At 46.8% G+C, this 24,263-nt stretch overlaps 1 protein-coding gene across 2 annotated transcripts in view; it reads right to left on the bottom strand.

The window, feature by feature from the left end:
* The window catches only part of PI4KA (phosphatidylinositol 4-kinase alpha), a 150,230-nt gene that overhangs the window by 81,127 nt on the left and 44,840 nt on the right, over positions 1-24,263 (bottom strand). For both annotated transcript variants that reach the window (XM_032139259.2, XM_032139260.2), the window contains exons 8-19: positions 23,774-23,922; positions 21,384-21,449; positions 17,792-17,888; positions 15,402-15,593; positions 14,730-14,830; positions 13,682-13,811; positions 12,460-12,592; positions 10,159-10,254; positions 9,582-9,765; positions 9,074-9,177; positions 6,634-6,802; positions 3,676-3,726 (exon numbers count right to left, since the gene is read on the bottom strand). In XM_032139259.2, coding sequence (XP_031995150.2) covers positions 3,676-3,726; positions 6,634-6,802; positions 9,074-9,177; positions 9,582-9,765; positions 10,159-10,254; positions 12,460-12,592; positions 13,682-13,811; positions 14,730-14,830; positions 15,402-15,593; positions 17,792-17,888; positions 21,384-21,449; positions 23,774-23,922 — 1,472 coding nt within the window. The remainder of the gene's footprint in view (positions 1-3,675; positions 3,727-6,633; positions 6,803-9,073; positions 9,178-9,581; positions 9,766-10,158; positions 10,255-12,459; positions 12,593-13,681; positions 13,812-14,729; positions 14,831-15,401; positions 15,594-17,791; positions 17,889-21,383; positions 21,450-23,773; positions 23,923-24,263) is intronic.

Below are 24,263 nucleotides of genomic sequence, written 5' to 3'. Positions count from 1 at the left end.
GACCACAGGCACGTGCCACCACGCCAGGCTAATTTTTGTATTTTTAGCAGAGATGGGGTTTCACCATGTTGGACAGGCTGGTCTCAAACTCCTGACCTCAGGTGATCTACCCACCTTGGCCTCCCAAAATGTTGGGATTACAGGTGTAAGCCACCGTGCCTGATCTGGAAAGCATTTAGATCACTGCTTGGTTTTAGCAAGAACTAGGAAAGGGTGTCACGTTATTCTCAATCTAAGAGAGTACGTAAGCCAGGCCTTCCTAACTGGGGAGCCTTGGGTAGATTGCTTCCACTTAACTTCCTGAAGTTACATGCAAAATCTTGAGAATGATAACGGATTTCCATGGACAGAGAATGCAGTTTTCAAAAAGGTTCTCTGTGACCTAAAACATGTTAATCCACACACACCTGGTTTTGCAGGCACTGAGAAAATAAGTAACCCTTCCAAGGCCACAAAAGTGACCGGTGACACAAGTAAACTTGCTCTCAGTGAAATACATGAACGGTTTTCCAGAAGGAGGTGCATCTTATTAAATCACTATTATATGACAGTGGAACAACTAAGTCTCTAAGCATTAGATACCATTCAAAACGTTTAACTAACAAGCTAAATAACAACTGAAGTAATTTAATCAATGACATCTCTGAAGAAAATATTATTCACGAAGTTGTAGTACAAAGATCACCAAACCTAGCCAGGAAGGAGCCTCAGAGATTGTACGACCCAGCTTCCTAGCCACTCCCTCAAAGTCACTGAGAACAGCTGCATTAGGGCCAAAACCCAGGCTTCCTGCCCCAAATCCACTGGTACTTCCATTCAACAGAGTAATCTGAGACACTGTGTCATCAAAGGTCCAAAATAGAGTATATCTTTCTTTTAAAAAATAAAATAAGTAGGCCAGGAGTGGTGGCTTGCACCTGTAATCCCAGCACTTTGGGAGGCTGAGGTGGGTGGATCACTTGAAACCAGGAGTTTGAGACCAGCCTGGTGAACATGGCAAAAACTGATTTCTACTAAAAATACAAAAATTAGCCGTGCATGGTGGTGCACACCTGTAATTCCAGCTGCTTGGAAGGCTGAGGCAGGAGAATAGCTTGAACTCAGGAGACGGAGGTTGCAGTGAGTCAAAATCGTGCCACTGCACTTCAGCCTGGGTGACAGAGTGAGACTCTGTCTCAAAAAAAAAAAAAAAAAAAAAAAAGCCAAACACACACACACACACAAACAAAAACAACAACAAAAAAAACCACCTCTGGAAATTAGTTTCTTCCAGAAGGTCCAAGGAGTAACCATAAAGTAAATGCAAGAACCCATGATCTCTGTGCTCTTTGTTGAGCAATAAAATCAAATATTTGTTTCCTCCCCCATAATATAACCATTAACTTTCACTAAAAATACACTTATTCTACTCATGTAAAAGGTCATATCAGGGGAGTATTTAAATGAGCATGTGCTAAGCTATTACAGATAACAGTTCTGCCTGTACCACCCACCCCAGCAGCCTGGAGAGGTGCAGGCTCACACACGATCCCACATGCATGACCAGGAGTCCAACCTGGCACCCTGTGACCCTCAAATTTGTGTAATTTCAACCAACCTCACCACTCACTGCTTCCCTAAAGTGCAAAGTGCCCGACAGATTTCCACTATGCATATATTAAGCTCTAAATGACAACTGCTCAACATATTTGAAAGTTCACAAGAATACAGGTCATCAAATTCTGATGGTCAAAGATCCTGGAACTCACTGATTTTAGTGTTGCCCTAAGCATCCTCCCTGTCCGCCTAAAACTTGCTCTCCTGCAGAGCCTGCTGCCAAGAGAGTACCTTGGGCTTCATGCCCCTTACTCTGCCCTCCAGGCCACACAAAAGGCCCACATACAACAGCACTTTAAACACACAAGCTTACATTACTCAACATTAACCACACAGTGGGAAAATTTCTGTTTTGAAAAATCAACCAATGGGGCCAGGCATGGGTGGTCCACGCCTGCAATCCCAGTACTAAGGGAGGCTGAAGTGGGCAGATCACTTGAGCTCAGAAGTTCGAGACCAGCCTGGGCAACATGGCAAAACCCCATCTCTGCAAAAAAACAGAAAAAGTAGCTGAGAATGGTGATGTGTACCTGTAATCCCAGCTACTTGGAAGGCTGAGGTGGGAAGATTGCTTGAGCTCCAGAGGTCCAGGCTGCAGTAAGCTGATATTGTGCCACTGCCCTCCAATCTAGGTGCCAGAGTGAGACCCTGTCTCAAAAAAAAAAAAAAATCAACCAATGGGGGTGTCCATGAAAAATACCATGGCAGGACAGGCGCAGCAGCTCATACCTGTAATCCCAGCACTTTGGGAGGCCAAGGCGGGTGGATCACTTGAGGCCAGGAGTTTGAGACCAGCCTGGCCAACATGGTGAAACCCCATCTCTACTAAAAATACAAAAATTAGCCATGCGTGGTGGGGCGTGCCTGTAATCCCAGCTACTCGGGAGACTGAGGCGTGACAATTGCTTGAACCCAGGAGGTGGAAACTGCAGTTAGCCGAGATCGCACCACTGCATTCTGGCCTAGGTGACAGAGTGAGAATCTGTCTCAAAAATAAAAAATAAAATACAAAATAACAAAAAATAAAAATAAATAAATAACATGAGACATATGACATTTTACTACTAAAGATAAATAATGGCAGACCAGTCAGTCACTATTTTTCACCTACCTTGGCCAGCCAAAACTGGGCACCCTAGAAGTCCCCAGGTTGGGAATAATGATGAACACTTAGATGGTGTGAGCAGAAGAACCACTTCAATGAGACCAGGAGAGGTGCCTCTCTGTGCCTGCAATGCCACCTGTCTGCCTGACCTCCACGTCCCTAGGCTGCCCTAACAGTTCTGCCACCAGGCCCACCCCTCTGGTGTACACGGTGAAGGGGACACATGTAAGTGCTCAAGACTTGAACTACTATGGGGTGAGGAGGAGGGAAGGCACTGTAAGGCAGACACAAGGGATGGCCTAGAAGGTCAGTTAAATGGAAGGGAGAGAATATGGGATGAAAATAAATACTGGAACATAGGTGTTGGGCTTAGGACTCGCAGCTAGGAGTGACGAAGAAAGGGAAAAACAACTTCTACAAGTCATTTGGGAAGAAGCGGACCCAGGCTGGGACAGGACAAGATGGAAACAGGCTCTCCAACACGATGGTGCCGCACAGGAAGCAGGGACTGTGCCCGCCATGCTAACAACGCCCTGAAGGAGACTGGGGCCATAGCTCCGAGGCCTGAGCGCCGACAAGAGGCTTCCAGGCCTGCACTTGCAGGAAGGAGCCAAGGAAGGGATGGAAGCAGGGAGCTGGCCCAGCATCAGTCACAAGGGCATGAGACACAGGATGAAAGTGGAGTCAGATTTAGGACTTGGGAGCCACCCGGCAGGGAACCAAAGCAAGTGCCCTTGTCAATTGGTTCAGGGGGTTCAGGCAGGGCATGGAGAAAGGGAGTGAAGGGTGTGCCATGGTGGACACACCTATGGGGCTGTCATGGAAGAGCTGGTGATGGCTGAAGCAGTCACATCTAGAGGCATAGGGGCCTCAACACTGCACCTTTCTAAGGAATTTACTGTGCGTCACCAGGCAACACTTACAGCATGAACACAGTATCTGCAGTTTTTATCATTCAATTAATGAATACTCACCACAGCTATTACAGGAATGAGTACTCCCAAGTTCCCTGCACTGCTAGAAGCCTAGAAAAGAACAGAATTGTTGTCATTAACGAGTATGTGTTTCTTTTATTAAAAAAAAAACACACAAGATACAACATAGTGTTATGTAAACCTGGAATGTCTTAATCTAAGAGAAATGATGAGAGATATGCAGAGAGAGGCAGAGAGATGTTCATCCAGCATAATTTTAATAGCAAAAAATGAAAACAAATGTGAAAAATAAACCATGGTTACATAAATGATTACGTAAATCATGGTACTTCTGCATAATGAGATAGGACACAGCTATTTAAAATACAACTTTCTGAAAAGCATTTAGTCACCATGGAAAGAGCCCACAGCACATGTCAAATGAAAAAAAAATCAAGATTTAAGACTATGCTATGATTCAATCCCAATTATGTAATAAATACATATGCATAAAAAAGCTAGGAAGAAATCTGTCAAAGTGTTAGTAATGATTATATATCTGAGTCAAGGGATAAGTGCTTTTTACTTTACTATTTATAGGCTTCTGTATCTTTTCTAAAATAAACATATATTCTTTGCAAGTTAGGGAAATTTGGGGGGTTACTTAATGAAAGATAGACTCCCTGGCTAGACACACAAATGTAGCTAATCTTCAATACACACTGATTAGTAAAAATTCTGGAAGCACTGGCCTAAGCCGACTTGATTTATGCTCTTAATCTATAATAACGACAGCAGCTGAAGACCTTGAGCATTCACTGTGGCCAGGCACTGCGCTGAGTGCTTCACATGCACTAACTTCTGGGAAGATTCATGGGAGGTCTCAGTAGCTTGCCAAGGCCACACAGCACCTCAGTGGTGGGGACAGAATGCCAAGCTGTAAACATACACAACTATTATGTACTCACAAAATTTTTTTTGAAAATTTAAAAAGAATGCCAAGCTGGTTTCCCTGGGCTAGGGGCCACAAAGGTGGCCCTGCCTGGTCCCCTCTGGGAAACCGATAGCCTAAGGGATGCGTGATGATGGAGAACAACCCACAGATCTTAGTTTAATTTATAATTATAGCTCCTTGTCCTCCACAAGGTGGGGCACTGAGGTCCAATTTTCAGGGGAGAGCAGGTTCCTGAAACGCCCCTCAGACAGGTTACAGCCTCTGCTTTCTCAGGTGCTCAGCACCACCTTGTATCATCAGTACCCCACTCTTATCCTGATGCCTAAGGTCCCGCTAGACACGCGGGACGCACTTCTCTCCTGTGCACTGAGGTGGTCCCAGCTGTGTACCCCGCTGGGAGACTTGGGAAGTTAGTCAGCCACATGACTGTCGGAGGGCCCGGCATAGCAAGGCTGAATTAGGGACAAGAGTCAGGATCCCTGCTTGCACGAGCCACTCCCTCTTGGCTGAGACTTTCACAGGGGGACTCCTTCACGCAGTTGTCATCTCAAATGTCACTCTTCAGAGAGGCCTTCTCAACCAGCCCAATCTAAAGTGCCCCTCACCACACTGCCCTGTTTCACTCTCCCACTAAGCCCCACAGGCAGAGAGGACCCTGTCTGTCTTGTTCACTTCTGTAACACCCTCATCTAGAGCAAGGGCTGGTAAACTATGGCCCATGGACCAAATCCAACCCAACACCTGTTCTTGCAAATACAATTTTATAGGAGCACAGTCACACCTGTTCGTTCATAGACAGGTGACCACAGAAGAGTTGAGTTGAGCAGTTACAACAGAAGCTGTATGGCCTGCAAAGCATAAAATATTTACACTCTGGCCCTCTACAGAAAAAGTGGGCTGACCCCTGACCTAGGACAGTAGCTGGCACAGAGTAGGTGAACAATAACTGTCTGGAGGAAGGGGAAGGAAGCAATGGAAGAGAGAGGAAATGACAAAACAGGGTGGAAGTACAGATATGGTTGTGGGATACAATGGGGTTTTTCTTTAAATAATCTGATCAATCTTTTATTTTTTAATTTATAGTACCCCCCACTTTTTCTTTTTTCCTTTTTGCCTTTATTAAATGCCTAAACACGCCTCAGTATCAAGCGTTATCAATACCAACTCATATTCCTTTCCTTATTTAAAAAAAAAACTAACTTTCTAGCTCATTACAAACACCCCCTTCCCCTTTCTCTCCACTTTCTTTTACATACCCACCCTATCTAAAAAAATCAAATGTTTAGCCAACCAAAATTAGTTTAAATTATATGACCCAACCCCAGCCAATAAAAAAAATACAAAAACAAAACTTGGGTCAAAAATAAAAATTCTCGTGCCCTTTATTCAAATATGCTCTTATAACAATTAGCCCAAAAGACATTCCTCTACACAAAAATAAAGTTGCTTTACTAAATATCTTTTGTTCAAATATTCAATTTCCTTAAAATTTTAAGGGTTATTCCTAACATGGTAGAGCAACTAGTACCCACGTGACATGATACTGGGGAGTTATGGAGGAAGAGGCCTCACCTGCCTCGGCCCCACCACAAATGTATTTGGGGATTCAAGACATGACGTTTATCTCAGTAGACCTGTCTTCCTTGGGAGGCCTGAGATTAGATGAAATCTGGCCCTTCTCATGTTGCCATTGAGTTCTGATAATGGGCCCTTAAAGTCCTCCCAGGCCCAGCTACCACCCCTGGGCTTCATGATAAAGGCAAGGAGAGAGAGAGGGGCCCGTGGGGAGCTGAGGCTAGACTGTTGTCATGTCACCACCCTAGGATGGGTCGGGCAGCTACTATGAGCTGGATATAACCCAGTGAGAAAACTGACCTCTCCCCTGATCCCTGCTAGCATCCTTGAGAAAGAACCCCACCCCTTCTTACTTGCATTCTACCAGGCACATTTAAATCACTCACAAAGAAAGTGCCATATTCCAACCAAGATGGTGCCTGAAGACTAAGCCTTGGCCAGCAGGGATAGGACACCGATGGGGAAGGCATAGCCATCCTCCTTCCTACCTTCAGGGCAGGGCCCTTCTCGCTTGCTCTCTCGCTGGCTCGCTTCCCCTCCAGCCCCAGCTGCACAAACAACTCCAGCAGGTTCATGAGCAGCTCATCCACCAGGTGCTCGTCTTGGATGTTGGCTGCGATGTTGGCCAGGGCATTAATCACTGCCAGGGAGCAATGCCTGAAGAAGAAGGAGTGAAATAACAGCCACTGCCAGGCCCTCAACTGTCCCCAAGGGACAGCACTGCAGGGGTGAGGCGAGCTGAGCGGGCCAGGCCCAGCCTGCCTTACCACACTCTTCCCAGTGTCTGTAAACCAAAGGACTCTCAAGTGGAGAACATGTCATCTTCGTGAAAAACAACCTGTAGAATAAAGCCAACTGATGCAGAAATGACTGCAATCCTCTCTCCTGAAATGTAGTAAGGACCTCCAGGAGACTAAGTTCCAGGCATCTGCAACACTGGGTACCTGTGAGGGTCTCGGGACACTTCCCTCAGGGCTGAAAATGAAAGGTCCCATGCCCAGGCATTCCAGGTTGGATCTTGCTTCCCCCCAACAAATCACAAAGAGCCTTAATCCATCATTTACCACTCACAGAACTTTCACCTCATGATCAGCTTCTCCCTAACGCTGCCTCCACCTTGGAGCTGATGTCAGTATTTTTTCACATCCAATGCTCAGGAAGTGTTCCAGGGTCCTGCCTCAGGATCTTGGTTGGCCCCATGTAAACCCCAGATGTGAAGCTGACATTGCCCCTTTGGCCAGAAACCTGAAACTGCTGAGGCCAACCAGGCTTCTGTGGCCCTGGAGACTGCCAGACTCTGTCACGTCCAAGTGGCACGACCCTGGGTTAGTCTCTTTAAGTCTTTGAGCCTCAGTTTCTTCCTAAGTAAAATAAGGATGATAATTTCTCTTCGTAGGATCACGGAAAGAGTGAAACACCATGTGAAGCACTAAGCATGTCGTCTGCCCCACTAAGATATCCCAGAGCAACGGCAGCCATGGCAAAAGGCACTGCAGTTAGGTAATACCTGGTAGGTCAAGGGCAAACAAAGGGCAGTAAATGCTTCCGCTGGTGAGGAAGAGGACAAATCATTTTTGGTGGCAATATGAGAAAAGGCTTTATGGAAGGAGAGGCAAGCTGAGCCAGAACTGAAGAACTGGAAGGATGAAGACTGGCAGGTGCTACAGACACAGGGTAAGGCATGGCAGAACACCTAGGAGGGGTGGGAGCAAAGGAAACCGGGGAGGCAGCTGGCGAGGCAGCTGGGGAGGTGCCTGGAGAAAGGGTCCAGCAGTCACATAGGCGCAAGGAAGCAATGTGTTGGCCTGTGTGCAGGTTCCATGGCAGAGAACGGGACAGAGGAAGGAAGGAAAGGAGAGCCTGACTCCATCCCCAATCTAGTCTTCAGGCTGTTCTAGTAGCCTGGGCTCATGACGGTGGCAGCAAAAAGGCAATGAAGTAGTTATCGATGCGAGAGACAGCTCTATTGATTGGGAGCTTTCACGTATGCAATCTCATTCCCAACTGCAGGCAGGTTCTCATTTGGCAGATGAGGAAACCGAGGCACAGAGAGGTTCAGCATTTTCTGAGGTCATGCAGCCACATGGCATGGCTCCACAGCTGCACTCCCACCCACTAAACTGATGTGGAGAGAATCTCAGAGGAAGGCCTGGACTTCACAGTCAGAAGGGAGGAGCCTGGAGGTCAAGAAAAGTAACGCCTGCAAAGGGGCTCTCTTCTTCCCTCCCCAGCCTCCTGTCCTCATCTGACTTCACCTCTCCCCTTCCCTCTCTTCCAAACACGGATGAACATGTCCCTGTCCTCAAGACATTCCTAGAGGAGGGTAAGGAATAGCCAAGAAGCATCTCTCAATCTGTCAGGGAAAACTGGTCAGACTTTATACAAGTATCAAATGTTCAAGGACATTTAATGCCTACTTCCTTGGACCCAAAATCCTACTTCTATGAATCTAACCCACAGAAAGCATCAAAGATGCTCAAAGATATGTAGCTGTTAGGCTGTCAATGCTGCATTTATTAGTGGGAAAACTGGAAAACAACCTAACATCCAAGCTAGAGACTGGCTGGTTGAATCTTGGTTCTGCTATAGGATGGGATGCTCCACAACCTCTAAAGGCAACCTGCGCAGGATCATTCATGGTGTGGCTGATGTACTGCCCCATAAAAAAGCAGGTCAGCTGCATGTGCAGCATGGGCCCAATCAGAAGGAGAGGAAGGAGCTGAGACCTCGTGCGCTGAGATGCTCGGTGGTCACCTCCAGGTGGGGGCCACATTGGGTTTTCACTTGCCCCTCTTATGTGTGCACTGATCTGTAGCATATAATTTTCTTGCAAGACAAGTTTATTTAAGAGACAAATTCACAAACCTCACATTTTCAAAGTAAGTTAAATACTGTCATGATAAAAAAGTGACAATGAGGTCCAGTTACCTGTAGCCGTGGTCCTTGTAATCTTTGGTGGCTGAGTATACAACGGAGCTGGCCTTCACACTGATCTGCTGGAAGAGGTTCCACACTTCCTGATAGATGTATTGCTGGGAGAGAGCAAGAGACACTGTCACCATGCAGGATGCCCTCATGAGGCCCCTCCTGTCATCACCCAGAGGGAAAGCTCTGGAATCATGGGGCACAACAGCCCAAAGACTATCAGCCCAAAGATCATCCATTTCTAAAGCTTTAATCAAACCTCAAATTAAAAGCTAAAAATGACATGGCTTAGATTCAAATCTTCTGTTATAATACACTGACAAGAAATTAAACCTCTTTTCCCCAGCACTCACAGCACCTTACACTATTCTTACTACTCCATGTTAAAACAGTTGTCAGCATTTAGCTCATCTGCAAGGTATATTTAATCTGTATTTGTACATTCCTTATAGTCAAGAGTTTAACGTAGCTTGCACAGGGTTAGTGGTGTTCTGGCTCTGGCCTCCCTTACATTTCCGGTGATAACCAGGCAGCCCAGCTGGTCAATAATCAGCACATCGAGGGGGGAGGGTGGCTGGCAGAATTTCTGCTGCAGGATCTGCAGAATGGGCTCCATGACCTTTGGGGTGTCCCTCAAGGCCACTGCAATGTGTCCCAAGGCTCGGATTGTGTGGTCGGGAATCAAGTGAGCGTCCCTACAGAAGGAAGAACAGAAGCACCCTAGCAACAGTCCTCCAGCATGCAGTAGTGAAACAGTACCCAGAGACTACAATCTAGACCTTAATTTCATAACAGTCTTGATGAAGTGTTCATCTGAAACTGACAGCCCAGGATTTTAACCACAGGCAGAAACACAAGCCCCAGGCAATAGTCTGGATGACAAAGATCTTTCTGGACTTCCATGCAGTGGTCCAGGAAGTACAATCCAAGGTGGGCTTCACCTTAAATCTTGTGACAACCCTGATACATGCCTATGCTCTGAGACAAGGAGATAAGGACAGAGGCATGCATACGCACAATGCCAGGTGCCCCACACAAGCCTGCTGAGAACAATGGGCTGCCTCTGAGAGACAGGAATAGGGGCGTACTTGTCGCTCTCCTGAGAGATGTAGAGCCGGTTGGACAGGCTGGCCAAGAACGCCTCCACAATCACTGGGTCCACCGTCAATCCAGCCTTCAGGCACCTGAGGAGCAAGAAAACCCACGTGGCACTGAGGCACAAGATAGGTTTTTTGGTTTTTAATTTTTCCTTCCTTAGGCCTACAAAGTTTAAAGAACTGCTCTGAATTTTCTTCCCCCCAAATTGGAGGTCATAATACAGAATGAATTCAAAGAATTACTCCAGATTTTGCCCACTTGATAAATGTCTCAGTTGGAAACAATAATTTCATTATTTTGCCCAGAACAGTTTCCTTTGAATATCATGCTCACCCTAATTCCAATTTCAATCTCTTGTACTATTCCTTAAGGTCACAGTGACTGATTCCAAAGACAAATGGTCCCAAGATAGCAGAGGAAACATCACAATTATATACCAAGGTTTTCATGGTAAGGAGAAACATTTACGTTATAGAGAAAAGGGGAAAAATTTAAAGCCCCTAAAAACATAAAATCTTGCAAGATGTCCTAGCTCTCCACATCTGTTTGGCTCCTGGGCCAGAGTTTGGAGAACAGTTTGAGGCTGACAGACAAGCTGCCATCTTGATTTAGCTTCTAAGGGCGAGGAACCAGAATCCAAGGAAAGAGGTATTTGCATGGAAATCAGACTGTATTTAGCTCTCAAGTTGGAAGAACAAAAGTCCACAGTGCAGGAGTCTGGGCAGCAAGGGGTACCTGATCATATTTAAAAATCTCACATTTATATTAAATATTATAGGTAAAGAAAATATGATGATATGTTACTCTGGATGGTGAGCTAATGGATAATCCTTCTCTTTGTACTTTTCTATACATTACAATTTTTCTCTAGAAAGGATTTCTTGGCCGGGTGCAGTGGCTCACGCCTGTAATCCCAGCACTTTGGGAGGCAGAGGTGGGTGGATCACAAGGTCAGGAGGAGATCAAGATCATCCTGGCTAACACGGTGAAACCCCATCTCTACTAAAAAAAAAAAATAAATACAAAAAATTAGCTGGGCTTGGTGGCAGGCACCTGTAGTCCCAGCTACTCCGGAGGCTGAGGCAGGAGAATGGAGTGAACCCAGGAGGCGGAGCTTGCAGTGAGCCAAGATCACGCCACTGCACTCCAGCCTGGGCGACAAAGCAAGACTCCGTCTCAAAAAAAAAAAAAAAAAAGGAAGAATTTCTTCTTCTTTTTTTTTTTTTTTTTGAGATGGAGTTTCCCTCTTGTTGCCCAGGCTGGAGTGCAATGGTATGATCTCGGCTCACAACCTCCGCCTCCCAGGTTCAAGTGATTCTCCTGCCTCAGCCTCCAGAGTAGCTGGGATTACAGGCATGCGCCACCACGCCCGGCTAATTTTTTGTATTTTTAGTAGAGACGGGGTTTCAACATATTGGCCAGGCTGGTCTCAAACTCCTGACCTCATGATCCACCTGCCTCAGCCTCCCAAGTAGCTGGGATTACAGGCTTGAGCCACCACGCCAGGCCTCTTATTATGTTTATGATCAGGAAAAGAAAAGAAGTAACAAGAAATAATTCCTCTTTATAGATCAAGTGTAGGTTTAAAATAATCAGAAATAAGCTTTAAAAAAGTATAAATGCAGCCAGGCACGGTGACTCACGCCTGTAATCCCAGCACTTTGGGAGGCTGAGGCACGTGGATCACGAGGTCATGAGTTCGAGACCAGTCTGGCCAACATAGTGAAATCCCATCTCTACTAAAAATATAAAAAATTAGCCAAGAATGGTGGTGTGCGCCTGTAATCCCAACTACCTGGAAGGCTGAGGCAGGAGAATTACATGAACCCAGGAGGCAGAGGTTGCAGTGAGCTGAGATTGTGCCATTGCACTCCTACCCCAGGCAACAGTGCAAGACTCTGTATTAAAAAAATGTATAAATGGGGTGGGTGCAGTGGCTCACACCTGCAATCCCAGCACTTTGGGAGACCAAGGCAGGTGGATCACCTGAGGTCAGGAGTTCGAGACCAGCCTGGCCAACGTGATGAAACCCCATCTCTACTAAAAATACAAAAATTAGCTGGGTGTGGTGGTGGGCACCTGTAATCCCAGCTACTCGGGGGAGGCTGAGGCAGGAAAATAGCTTGAACCCAGGATGCAGAGGTAGCAGTGAGCCGAGATTGTGCCACTGCATTCCAGCCTGGGCAACAGAGCGAGACTCAATCTCAAAAAAAAGTATAAATGTCTCTTATTTTGTAATAACCCGCAGTCTGGAGCACTGCTGTCTACTCGCCACTTGCCCAGCTTCCCACCTGCAGATGTTGTCAATAGCGATGTCTCGGAGCTGCTCGTACATGGAGGGCTGGCTCTTCTTACCCGACATGACGTTCAGGGTTGACTCAGAATGCTCATTGGTCACACTGATTTTTATATCATTGCCAGCAACTGAAAGTAAAAAATTCAAATATATACCTAGTTAAGCCTATCATTTTCCATCACCTTCTTTGTAATTCAAAAACCAAGATAATATGCTGATCATTTATAAAAGCAAAACGATCACTCTAAAAACATCTGACCAAATATTTCAGAAAGAGTAGAGTCTAAGACCAACAGGAAATAATATGTTTAAATCAAAAGGAAGAATATTCAGGTTAGAAAGTGATAAATACAGAAAACTACCAATTTCTCAATCAACTGTTCAAAAGTACTGATGACCAACCACCAAAGGCAGCTCTGAGGGCGACTGAGGCATGGCCCTGTGCTTGGAGTTATCTCACTAATATGGACAAAGCCTGGTGAGGGTTAGGGACGCTTGGGAGAGCAGGGGCCTTAGAGCCTGAGAGAACCCTCCCCACTACGAGGTCCAGGGAAGTCTTGTTTTTTGTTTGTCTGTTTTTGAGATAGGGTCTTGCTCTGTGACCCAGGCTGGAGTGCAGTGGCACTATCACAGCTCACTGCATCCTCAACCTCCTGGGCTCAAGCCATCATACAACTTCAACCTCCTGAGTAGCTAGGACTACAGGTGAGCGCCATCACGCCTGGCTAAACCTTTAAACTGCTCTGAGTTTAAGTCTTCATCCGAAGGGGAAGATAAAAACAGCCACCTTCATGAGACTGTGGGTAAGAGGGTGATACTACATCAGAGCCACTAGCACACAGCAGGTGTTTAATTAATTAATGTTAATTATTGTTTCATCATATGTGGAAATATCATAATCCATTCGCGCAGGGGTAGCAAGGACTGGGCCCCTGGCTAAGTGTTTGGGGCACACAGGATTTGCATTTCAGACTTCCACAGTGAGAGATGTCAAAAAGAAAACAGGACTTGAAGGGGCCTTTGGTGTAACAGGAATACAGGATGAGAGAAGGCCGGGGAGGAAAGGCCTGGAGCTTGGAGGGGACGCAGAGGGAAAGACAGAAGGAAAGGTGTGGCGAAGGAATGCGCCCAGGTACAGTCATGAAACCTGTGTGGGGCTCACACACAGTCACAGAGCCCCTTTCTCAGGGCCTGAAGGGCACACAGTCTGTTATTACCTGTGTGGTACTGACTGTGGTACTTGTAGAGCTTCACCAGAACTGGGGACGGGATGACCAGGAAGTCTCGCAAGGACGGTGTCACAGAGTGCACCACCACCGGGAACCTCTCGCACAGGCGGCCCAAACCCTGCAACACACCATCAACCTGTCACATGGCCTCTGGTGTGGGACCATCTGAGTAGGCCCTGAGCAGGGAGATGCTCAACCCTTCAGTACCCAAGTCTGACCCAAAACTTCCAAGGTCAAAGCTCCCACAGGCCACCTGCCCAGGACATTTTTGTTTTGTTTTTGAGACAGGGTCTTGCTGTCGCCCAGGCTGGAGTGCAGTGGCACGATCATGGCTCACTGCAGCCTTGACTTACTGGGCTTAAGCAATCCTCCCACCTCAGCCTCCTGAGTAGCTGGAGACTGTAGGCACACACCATCATCCCTAACTAATTCTAATTTTTTTAATTTTTTGTACAGATGGAGTCTCACTATGTTGCCCAGGTTGGGCTCAAGTGATCCTCCCACCTCTGCCTCCCAAAGTATCGGGATTACAGGTGTGAGTGACCGTACCTGGCCAGGGGATATAGATTGTTAAAGTGTGCTCATCTCTTTTGGAAGCAAACTAAAGAAGAAAGGGACAAAATAGAATTTTTAAACAATGGCAGGTGTGGAGTCAGTGGGATTGTGACAAGCTAAGAGTCTCGGCAGAGCAGAGCTAGCACTGTGGGTGTCAGGAGGCATCCCCTGACATGTGCCCCATGGCACATGTCCACGGTCCTTCCCCCACAGGCCTTGGGAATGGCCCCACAGCCTCACAACAACGGAGAACTGAAGCCAGCTACACCCATATGCCACTTACAGAAAGCCCTGGTATCCTGTAGGGGGCAGCCCACACTCAGTGATGAACTGTGCACAGCACGCATTGGTTAAAGCTCCTAAAGACAACCAGCAGGGTCTCTGCTGCTGGTGTGTCCACCATAGCCTGAACAGCAACAGCGTGACAAGAGGGAGGTCCTACAGGTGGGATCTGAGCCTCTCTGGGTTCAGGGAGACTGACCTGCAGACAGCAGATAAGCAGGGGCAAGTGAGCAATAATGACTTTGCTGGACGTCTTGGACTGCAGCTTCTCAGACAGCTTGATGCAAAGGTTTTCTGCACCTTAATTCAAAACCAGAAGAGGAGATGAGTGATCAGCACAGGCCAGTCTTTCTAACACACTTATCCACCACGTAAGCACAGAATTTAATAAAACCCCAGAGACATACTTTAGGCAGGGCTTATTCATACTGAGAGGTCACACAGTGTGTGACTCTCTCTCTCTTCTCCGCTGGCCCTAAGCCCCCTTGTCCCTGCAGTGTTCATTCCACAGAAAACTTCCCATTCTACTCCTTCCCTAGAAAAACACTTCACCCGAAGGCACTGAGCTTCCATGTCACCACAGAAAAGCCTAAAGAACCAGCAAGATGCAGCACAGAGCATGCACAGGCCCTGAGGCCACGGGCATCCCCATCCTCCCAGGTCCAGTGCCCTCCATGCAGGACAGGACACCAGACGTGCAGAGCACAGCAGGGGCTGATGCTCCACTCTGCACGTGCCCAGGAGGCCTACTGCAACTGCCCGTGCTGGTAACAGAGCCAAGTGTTCTAGAAGTAGTTTGGGGAAACTTGTGGGAAGAAAGCCTCTGGATCATGCCTGGAGCTCACATGAGAGGCAAGGCAGTCTATCTCACCCTGCTCGTCCTTCACAGCCCACACCATGAGGTCCACACAGGCGGCATTCGCCTGACAGCGCAGTTTGAGGGGGCTCAGCTCATTGTGGATCCGGTCTGCGTCATGTAGAATCTTCTGGAGCTCTCCCTGGCTCGTGTTGAACTGCTCCAGCACAAAATCATGGATCTCCTTCACAAAAGAGGTCGGGAGGTCTGCAGGAAAGAGTGTGGCATCACAGCTGGGAACAAAACTACAGTAGAACACAGGCAGTGCTGGCAGTGGCTACAGTCCTCCCCTTTTAAAAAAACCCCAAAAAAGTAGCATTTGCTACTGGCCACTGTGGGTCCTAGAATGCCCACTGGAAAGAAGTTGGATAGGAAGTGCACAGCTGTCCTCCACATGCACACAACCTGGCAATCAGAGGAAATGATCATTTCCCAGGGACGTTACAGCCATGCTTTGTTTTAAGCAGTCAATGTACTAAAACCTGAATACATGAAACATATAAATTGGGAAGTATCGTCGCTGGAACTACTTCCACTGACAATATGAGATACTTCTGTGATTTTTTTTTTTCTTTTAAGAAAGAGGTTGTCAGGGCCGGGTGCGGTGGCTCACGCCTGTAATCCCAGCACTTTGGGAGGCCGAGGCAGGCAGATCACGAGGTCAGGAGATCAAGACCATCCTGGCTAACACGGTGAAACCCCATCTCTACTAAAAATACAAAAAATTAGCTGGGCGTGGTGGTGGGCGCCTGTAGTCCCAGCTACTCGGGAGGCTGAGGCAGGAGAATGGCGTCAACCCAGGAGGCGGAGCTTGCAGTGAGCCGAGATCACGCCACTGCACTCCAGCCTGGGCAACACAGTGAGACTCCCATCTCAAAAAAAAAAAGAAAGAAAGAAAGAAAAAGGTTGTCAGTTAAGGGGAAAAACTGGTTGCAGCCTTGAGAAGAGAATTATCTGGATCTTCAGAGCACTCACCCTGAGTTTGAGAGACTTTTCAAACTCTCATCCCCAGGGCCTGGAAAATTCAGGAGAACCACCATGATGCACGCACAAGTCAGCCCAGCCAAGGCAGCCAGCGACACACAGCATGGGTGGTGGGGAGGGCAGGGGCAATCCCTGATGCCCCTTCTTAGGGAGTCTCAACTCTTGCTGTGGCCCAGATGACTCAGCTTCTGAGGAATGTTCAGAATCAGATTAGGAAAGTGGTTACTAAATTTTAGTATACCCTGCTAACAAAATATTATGTGCTTATCAAAGCTTAAGCTTACAAAGAACACTCAACAGTGTGAGGGGAGAGCATAGGAAAAACATTTTGTAAAATGCATAAAAGATTGTTTCCTTATTCTGGGGAAAAAAAAAATTCATGAAAGAGGGACTAGAAGAAAATGCTAAATTGTTGTGTGTGCATGTTAACTATTAAGCTATTGTCTCAGGTTGGGTGCAGTGGCTAACACCTGTAATCCCAGCACTTTGGGAGGCCAAGGTGGGTGGATCATTTGAGGCCAGGAGTTCAAGACCAGCCTGGCCAACATGGTGAAACCCCATCTCTACTAAAAACACAAGAATTAGGCAGACGTGGTGGCACATGCCTGTAATCCCAGCTACTTGGGAGGCTGAGGCACGAGAGAATTGCTTGAGCCTGGGAGGCAGAAGTTGCAGTGACCCCAGATCATGCCAATGCCCTCCAGCCTGGGCGACAGGGCAAGACTCTGTCTGAAAAAAAAAGCTAGTACCTCTACATTAACAGATTACATGTATTACAAGTACTTCATTTTCTTTTTTTCAATGTTTTTGAGATGGAGTCTCACTCTGTCACATAGGCTGGAGTGCAGTGGCACAATCTGGGCTCACTGCAACCTCCGCCTCCCGAGTTCAAGTGATTCTCCTGCCTCAGCCTCCTGTGTAGCTGGGATTACAGGTGCATGCCACTGCGCCTGGCTAATTTCTTTTGTATTTTTAGCAGAGACAGGGTTTCACCCTGTTTGGCAAGGCTGGTCTCAAACTCCTGACCTTAAGTGATCTGCCCACCATGTCCTCCCAAAGCGCTGGGATTACAGGCGTAAGCCACTGTGCCTGGCCTCTTTTTTAATTTTCTAAACTATCTAAATGGATATGTAAAACTATATCTGTCCTTAGGACAATATAACACGCACATTTTAGAAAAAAACCTTAGGAAATAAACTCAGCAAAGGAGCCATCATTGATGGTACCGGGGTTGCAGGATCATGGACAGATTTTTTAAATTTGCTTTTTCCCAAAATTTCAGTAACATGACCACATTGCTCATATGTGTTTTTCAGTGGCCCCAGCAGAAAGTGAGTACCAGTCTACAACCACTAGCATGCGACAGTGGCCTGGGAGCCAGTCTTGCTGTACTCACAAATACATGGGCAAACTGTCCTCACCCTTCATGTAGTACAGAGTGTCACGCAGCATCTTGAACATGGTCAGGTAGAGGGGGTCACTGAAGGAAGTGTAGTAGAGATCAGCACTGGGGTTGGCCTGTAGGGAAGGCAGACACACATGACTATAGAACAGAAACTCCCTTCTGCCCACCCTTTGCCTTCACAGCAAGGCCCAGGGGAATGGTGATTCGTGACTTAGCATTCTAAATGAAGCAACTGTTTATCATGACTCATCACTTGGACACTCCACTGTCTTCATCCTCTTAAGCATCAGACCAAGGAAAATAGGAGGCTCATGAAGTCCAGAGATGCCTGTGGGGGAGCAACCATCTGCACCCTAGTAGGAAGAACCTCCTTGCTGTGGCTGAAGCTCACCATCTTTGGCCATCATTGGCCCAGACAGGGACATGGGAAGTGGTGAAGGAGGAAGACTGACAAAGGCCACCAGAGTAAGGGATCCACACTGTCCATCATCCCAAGGATACAAATTACAGCCAGGTCACCTTCAGATACAACTTGTGTTTTGTAATTAAAATGTATTTTAAATTATTCTTTAGGAATCTATTTGAAATGTAGCACTATTCTTCTTCTGAAAAAAAAAATTCACACAAGGTCTAACGAGTTAAGAAAGATAATAGTCTAGCCTGGGCGTGGTGGCTCATGCCTGTAATCCCAGCATTTGGGGAGGCCAAGGCAGGTGGATCACCTGAGGTCGGGAGTTTGAGACCAGCCTGACCAACATGGAGAAACCCTGTCTCTACTAAAAATACAAAATTAGCTGGGCGTGGTGGTGCATGCCTGTAATCCCAGCTACTTGGGAGGCTGAGGCAGGAGAACTGCTGAACCTGAAAGGCAGAGGTTGCAGTGAGCCGAGATCGCGCCATTGCACTCCAGCCTGGGCAACACGAACAAAACTCTGTCTCAAAAAAAAAAGGCCGGGTGCAGTGGCTCTCGCCTGTAATCCCAGCACTTTGGGAGGCCAAGGCGGGTGGATCACGAGATCAGGAGTTCAAGACCAGCCTGTCCAACATGGTGACACCCTGTCTCTACTAAAAATACAAAAAATTAGCTGGGCGTGGTGGCGTGCACCTGTAATCTCAGCTACTAAGGAGGCTGAGGCAGAAGAATTGCTTTGACCCGGGAGGCGGAGCTTGCAGTGAGCCAAGATCACGCCACTGCACTCCAGCCTGGGTGACAGAGCGAGACACCATCTCAAAAAAAAAAAAGATAACAGTCCTTAACTTCTATATATTCCCAGTTGAGTAGGATAGAAAATTATGGTTTATTATAACTCCTGTTTTTTTCTTTCTTTTTTTTTTTTTTTAGAGATAGGGTCTCACTCTGTACCCCAGGCTGGAATGCAGTGGTGTGATCACAGCTCACTGCAGCCTTGAACTCCTGGGCTCAAGTGATTCTCCTGCCTCAGCCTCCTGAGTAGCAGGGACTACAGGCATGTACCACCATGCCCAGCTAATATTATAATTCTTGACAAGTGTAAAAGTGCTCTGCAAATATAGCAAATCTTTAAGGGGCCAGAAGTTGGCCAGAGTGGGATGGGGCATGCAGTGGGGTTGACAGAGGGTGAGCGAGCAGGTGGAGAAAAGAATCATGTGGAGAGTGTGAGAGTCATGCCAGTTCCCAGGAGGACACTGACAGGAAGAGCTGTGGTTGACAGCACTGCAATGATGGCTTTACAGACAACGTCTGGTGGTCCTCACAGGGCAGAAATGGAGAAATGAGACTGGGAGAGGTTAAAGCAGTTCAGGGCTTTGACTCTGGGAGTCCAGACAACATGAATGTTAAGCTTTGGAGCCTTGGAGACCAACCATCTTCAAAGCCCACAGCCCAGCTCCATCACTCACGAGCTATGTAAATAAAGTTCCTTAGCTAAGCCTCAGTTTCCCCATGTGTAAACTGGGGATTGTTGCGAGATTCAAGGAGTGAGTGAGTAAAGTTCTGGCACATAATAAGCATGTAATAATTGGCAGTGGTTATTACACTGATTATGGATACTGATTAATATATTGCAGACTCTAGGTCAAGATTACAAGAAACTTTTTTTTTTTTAGCTATGAAACCGTTTCTTCAAATGGATGTTTATGCTAAAGAACAAATTACAAAACAAAAAATACCAGAAACTGCCCTGGTTCAATGAGAAGGAGGGTCCCAGAGGTGGAGTGCAGGCCCACTAAGTCTCCAGTTGTCTAACTGCCCAGCCCAGCTCTCGCCCTGGTCCTCCTGGTCTGCCCTCAGTAACAAATGATCATACACTGATGATGGAAAACCAAAGACCTCTGAGACCACAAGGTCAGTCTATAGTGAGTGAGTGAGAGCTAAAGCTCAGGCCAATGGGCAGAACGACAACCTGCAAAAGGGTTGAAGACAAGGTAGGAACTGCCCAGATGCAACTTGGGGTGTTAAAAGAACTCTGTTACTTAACCAAGAACCAACCTAGACCAAACCACGGCCAGCACATCCATCTCACATCTGCAACAGCTCGCTGGCAGGGGTACAAAGCAGGAAGAGACATGGTCTACAGCACATGAAGGGCCCTGGTGGTTCCTTCCCTGCTTCATACCTGAGCCCCAGGTACAGTGGTATCAGGCACTGTGTGTCTTAAAATCAGGTGAGAGAAGGAACACCAGGCTTAAATAAGGAATCTGGGTTTGGGACATACCCATGGTAATAATTACCCTGGCAAATGACAACCTGTCTGCATCCTAACCCTCAAGAGGGGCCTGACCCAAATGTTTCCCGAGATTTTGAGACCTCCCAGCACCAATGTGATGATTTCATAAATAATGCCGTAGGCCTTGGTTCCAAATACATTAAAGACAAGAGTTCTGGCCAGGCATGGTGGCTCACGTCTATAATCCCAGCGCTTTGGGAGGCAGAGGCAGGCGGATCATGAGGTCAGGAGATCGAGACCATCCTGGCTAACACGGTAAAACCCAGTCTCTACTAAAAAATACAAAAAAAGTTAGCCGGGCATGGTGGCGGGCGCCTGTAGTCCCAGCTACTCAGAGAGGCTGAGGCAGGAGAATGGCGTGGACCTGGGTGGCAGAGCTTGCAGTGAGCCAAGATTGCACCACTGCACTCAGCCTGGGCGACAGAGCGAGACTCCATCTCAAAAAAAAAAAAAAAAAAGTTCCCTAGTTACACACCCCTTACACTTAAAAACCAGGACTTGCATACACCTAGAAAGAGCAGCTCTGAGCCCAGAGAAGCAGCTTTGGAAGCACCAAAGGAGCGAGGAAGATAAAACAGTAGAAGAGACCCAGGCCTGACTCCCAGCTCCCACAGTAACTATGTGATGTGGGCACATTGGTGAGTTCTCACTGAAACTCTATCTTCTGTCGTGAAATGCCACCAGTCAGAGGCACCCTGAGGTGATGTATTTAAAAGAGCATGCAACAGTACCCACCACAGACCAAGCCCTCAGCGGCAGGTGGATTGTTACCACATGAACAAGGAAAGTGAAAACACTGCAAAACCCCTTCCACTCCAGCCCCCGCTCAAACTCTTCCTGCTTTCTCTACACACATGTTTAAGTCAGGCTGATCTCATGGTAATGCCCTCAGAAGTGACATACCTCCATCACACTGGCTACAATGGCATCCAAAGATTTGAGAAGAGGCTCCTCAACGATCTTCTTCACCTACCAAGGAAACAGAACCTCATGAAGCAACTGACATACACAGAGACAGGAATGCTAGCTCCTTCCACCAAAAACCCATGACAAACTCACATGGTGAAAAATGTGATGCAGATAAAGGCCAATAAATACAAATTATGGCTATGTATCAAACTATATGCACAAAATGCCTTTAATTCTGAAGTCACTTGGGACTGCTTTTTCTACCTTAGATAGCAATGACATAAAAACAAAGGAAAAAAGCCAAACTCCCTCAGATTTGTTGACCTGAGATTTCCATTTCCAGGATGTGCAGACCTCAGGCCTTGCTGCCATTTCACCCACTCATGGTTAACAAGCACAGTTGTGTGACATCCTCCTGCAATCCCCTCCCAGACATCAAGGACACACTCACAGCCAGTCCTTGGAGCTCATGGCACCTCCCTCCTCTCCGGGCCAGGTGCACTGGCTCTTCTACAACTGCTTAGGTACTCAAACTAGAGCTCACATTTTAAATTTTCAATAGAAGCAATTATTTTCACCTGTTCTCTGTACAGTATTTAGTGTAGGAATGAATTGTTCTGTCAACTGCAGAACCACCAAAACAAACAAGCAAAAACCAAAAAACAAAACTGCCCACATCCACAATTGTAGTATTTGATGAAAGTCATTTCCAAAATGTATAGATAATGATAAACATGCTAGGAAAAGAAATGAAAAACCGCCTAAAAGAAAACCTAGGCCGGCCGTGGTGGCTCACGCCTATAATCCCAGCACTTTAGGAGGCTGAGGCTGGCGGATAATGAGGTCAGGAGATCGAGATCATCCTGCCTAACAAGGTGAAACCCTGTGTCTACTAAAAATACAAAAACTTAGCTGGGCGTGGTGGTGGTCACCTGGAGTCCCAGCTACTCGGGAGGCTGAAGGAGGAGAATGGTGTGAACCCGGGAGGCAGAGCTTGCAGTGAGCCGAGATCATGCCACTGCACTCCAGCTTGGGCAACAGGGCGAGACTCCATCTCAAAAAAAAAAGAAAATCTAAACTTGAAAAAAGTTAAAATATACTGCAAAAAATAATACCCCAAGAAAGGATGTGAAACAGTCAGTCTTCAGTTAGAATTTCTGACACGGTACTGGGAACAGCCATCTGTGAAGGTCATGGCTCTACCAGGCCACCATTCTGTCTGGGGCACTGACACTGAGAAGCAGTTTAGGTAGTTTTCCTTCTTGACAGCAACTTCAAAAACATCCTAGCCGATTTAGTAATTCATTATGGTTCCATCCTCATTAATTATTACCTATGTTGTAATGTCTTCTTACATCTTCAGCCTAAAGCGATTCTCTGAGGGATTTCTATTCACACTCCACACAGCAGGGAGGTGGCCACTCCTCAGCACATGCTCCATGCTATCCAGATTGTTCTCATTTCCAAGACAGCAAGCCCAATCTTCAGAGTCTGGCCTTGATGACATCATCACCTGTACCTATTCAAATCTGTCTTGAACCATCCTAGCTTGATTCTAACAACTTCAGGGCCCCTGGATCTTTATTTTGTAATTTTTTTTGAGATGGAGTCTCACTCTGTTGCCCAGGCTGGAGTGCAGTGGTGCGATGTTGGCTCACTGCACCCTCCACCTCCAAGGCTCAAGCAATCCTCCTAACTCTGCCTCTTGAGTCACTGGGATTACAGGGATCCGCCACCATGTACAGCTAAAGTTTTGTGGTTTTTAGTAGAGATGGGATTTCACCATGTTGGCCAGGCTAGTCTCGAACTCCTGACCTCAAGTGATCCGTCCACTTTGGCCTCCTAAAGTTGGGATTACAGGCATGAGCCACGGCGTCCAACCAGGGTCCCTGAATCTGACCAAAGCTCTGGCCATTTAAGGAATCGAACAATGGCACTGGTGTTTTCCCTGGTATCACCCTAAATGTCATCCAAAGGTACCCAAATATGAAAAAGTCAGGTTTTGTATTAACCATGAGAGCCACCCCTTAGAGGGAGTCAAGCCCAGGAAAAGCACTGGGCTTGGAGTCAGAATCCCTGGACTGGATGCAGCCCAGCTGCTGGCCTACATATCCATGATGTGTTTGACACTGATTTCCTGACCTCCAAATGGGGACACATGGGTGCCTCCCCAACACGGTTGCTCAAGGATGAAATGAGAAACTAGTATACAATGATTCCATGAATGTTACTCTACTTCCTTCATTAATCTGCAGGTTTATGACTATTAAATTGTACTTTGAAATACTGGTACTCTGAGTTTTTCTTTTAAAAATACAAGCTTTCACCACTAGCAATTTTACTGACATATCCATGGTCTGTTCATCCATCAGTTCTTTGCTTACCAAGTTTAAGAGTTCCCGAAGCATTTCCAATGGAATGTTAAACTCCTTATACGTGACGCCATTGAAAAGGGGAGAGACTGAGAAGCTGGAGCTGATGGTTGAAAAGTAGTACTCAGGCTCTAGGGCAGTCCCGTCGGGCAAGCAGGTGGCTGGTGGGAGATAAAGCTGGAGACTCAGCCATGGTCACAGGCCAACTAGGGTACTTCCTCAAGCTGACTCCCCCAATAACCAACAAAGGTGCAGACTTTGCCTTTGTTTATATCCCAATTCTCTGCATGTTTTTAAATTAACAACTAAAGGGTAGATTGCAAATCATTGGGGACTGATGCCCCTCACCTGTGTCTTTCAGGTCAAAGACTCAGATATAATGGTCCTAATATTTCCATCTTAGACAATATAACTTAGTATGTGGGAAGTGAAAAAAGAATTTTATCTTTTTTATTTTTATTTTTTATTTTTTTGAGACAGTCTCGCTCTGTTGCCCAGGCTG

Source organism: Hylobates moloch, unplaced genomic scaffold, assembly GCF_009828535.3.
Source record: "Hylobates moloch isolate HMO894 unplaced genomic scaffold, HMol_V3 SCAFFOLD_19, whole genome shotgun sequence".
NCBI lineage: Eukaryota > Metazoa > Chordata > Mammalia > Primates > Hylobatidae > Hylobates > Hylobates moloch.
The sequence above is the reverse complement of the archived record's forward strand: the minus strand, read 5'-3'. Positions and strand labels throughout refer to the sequence as shown.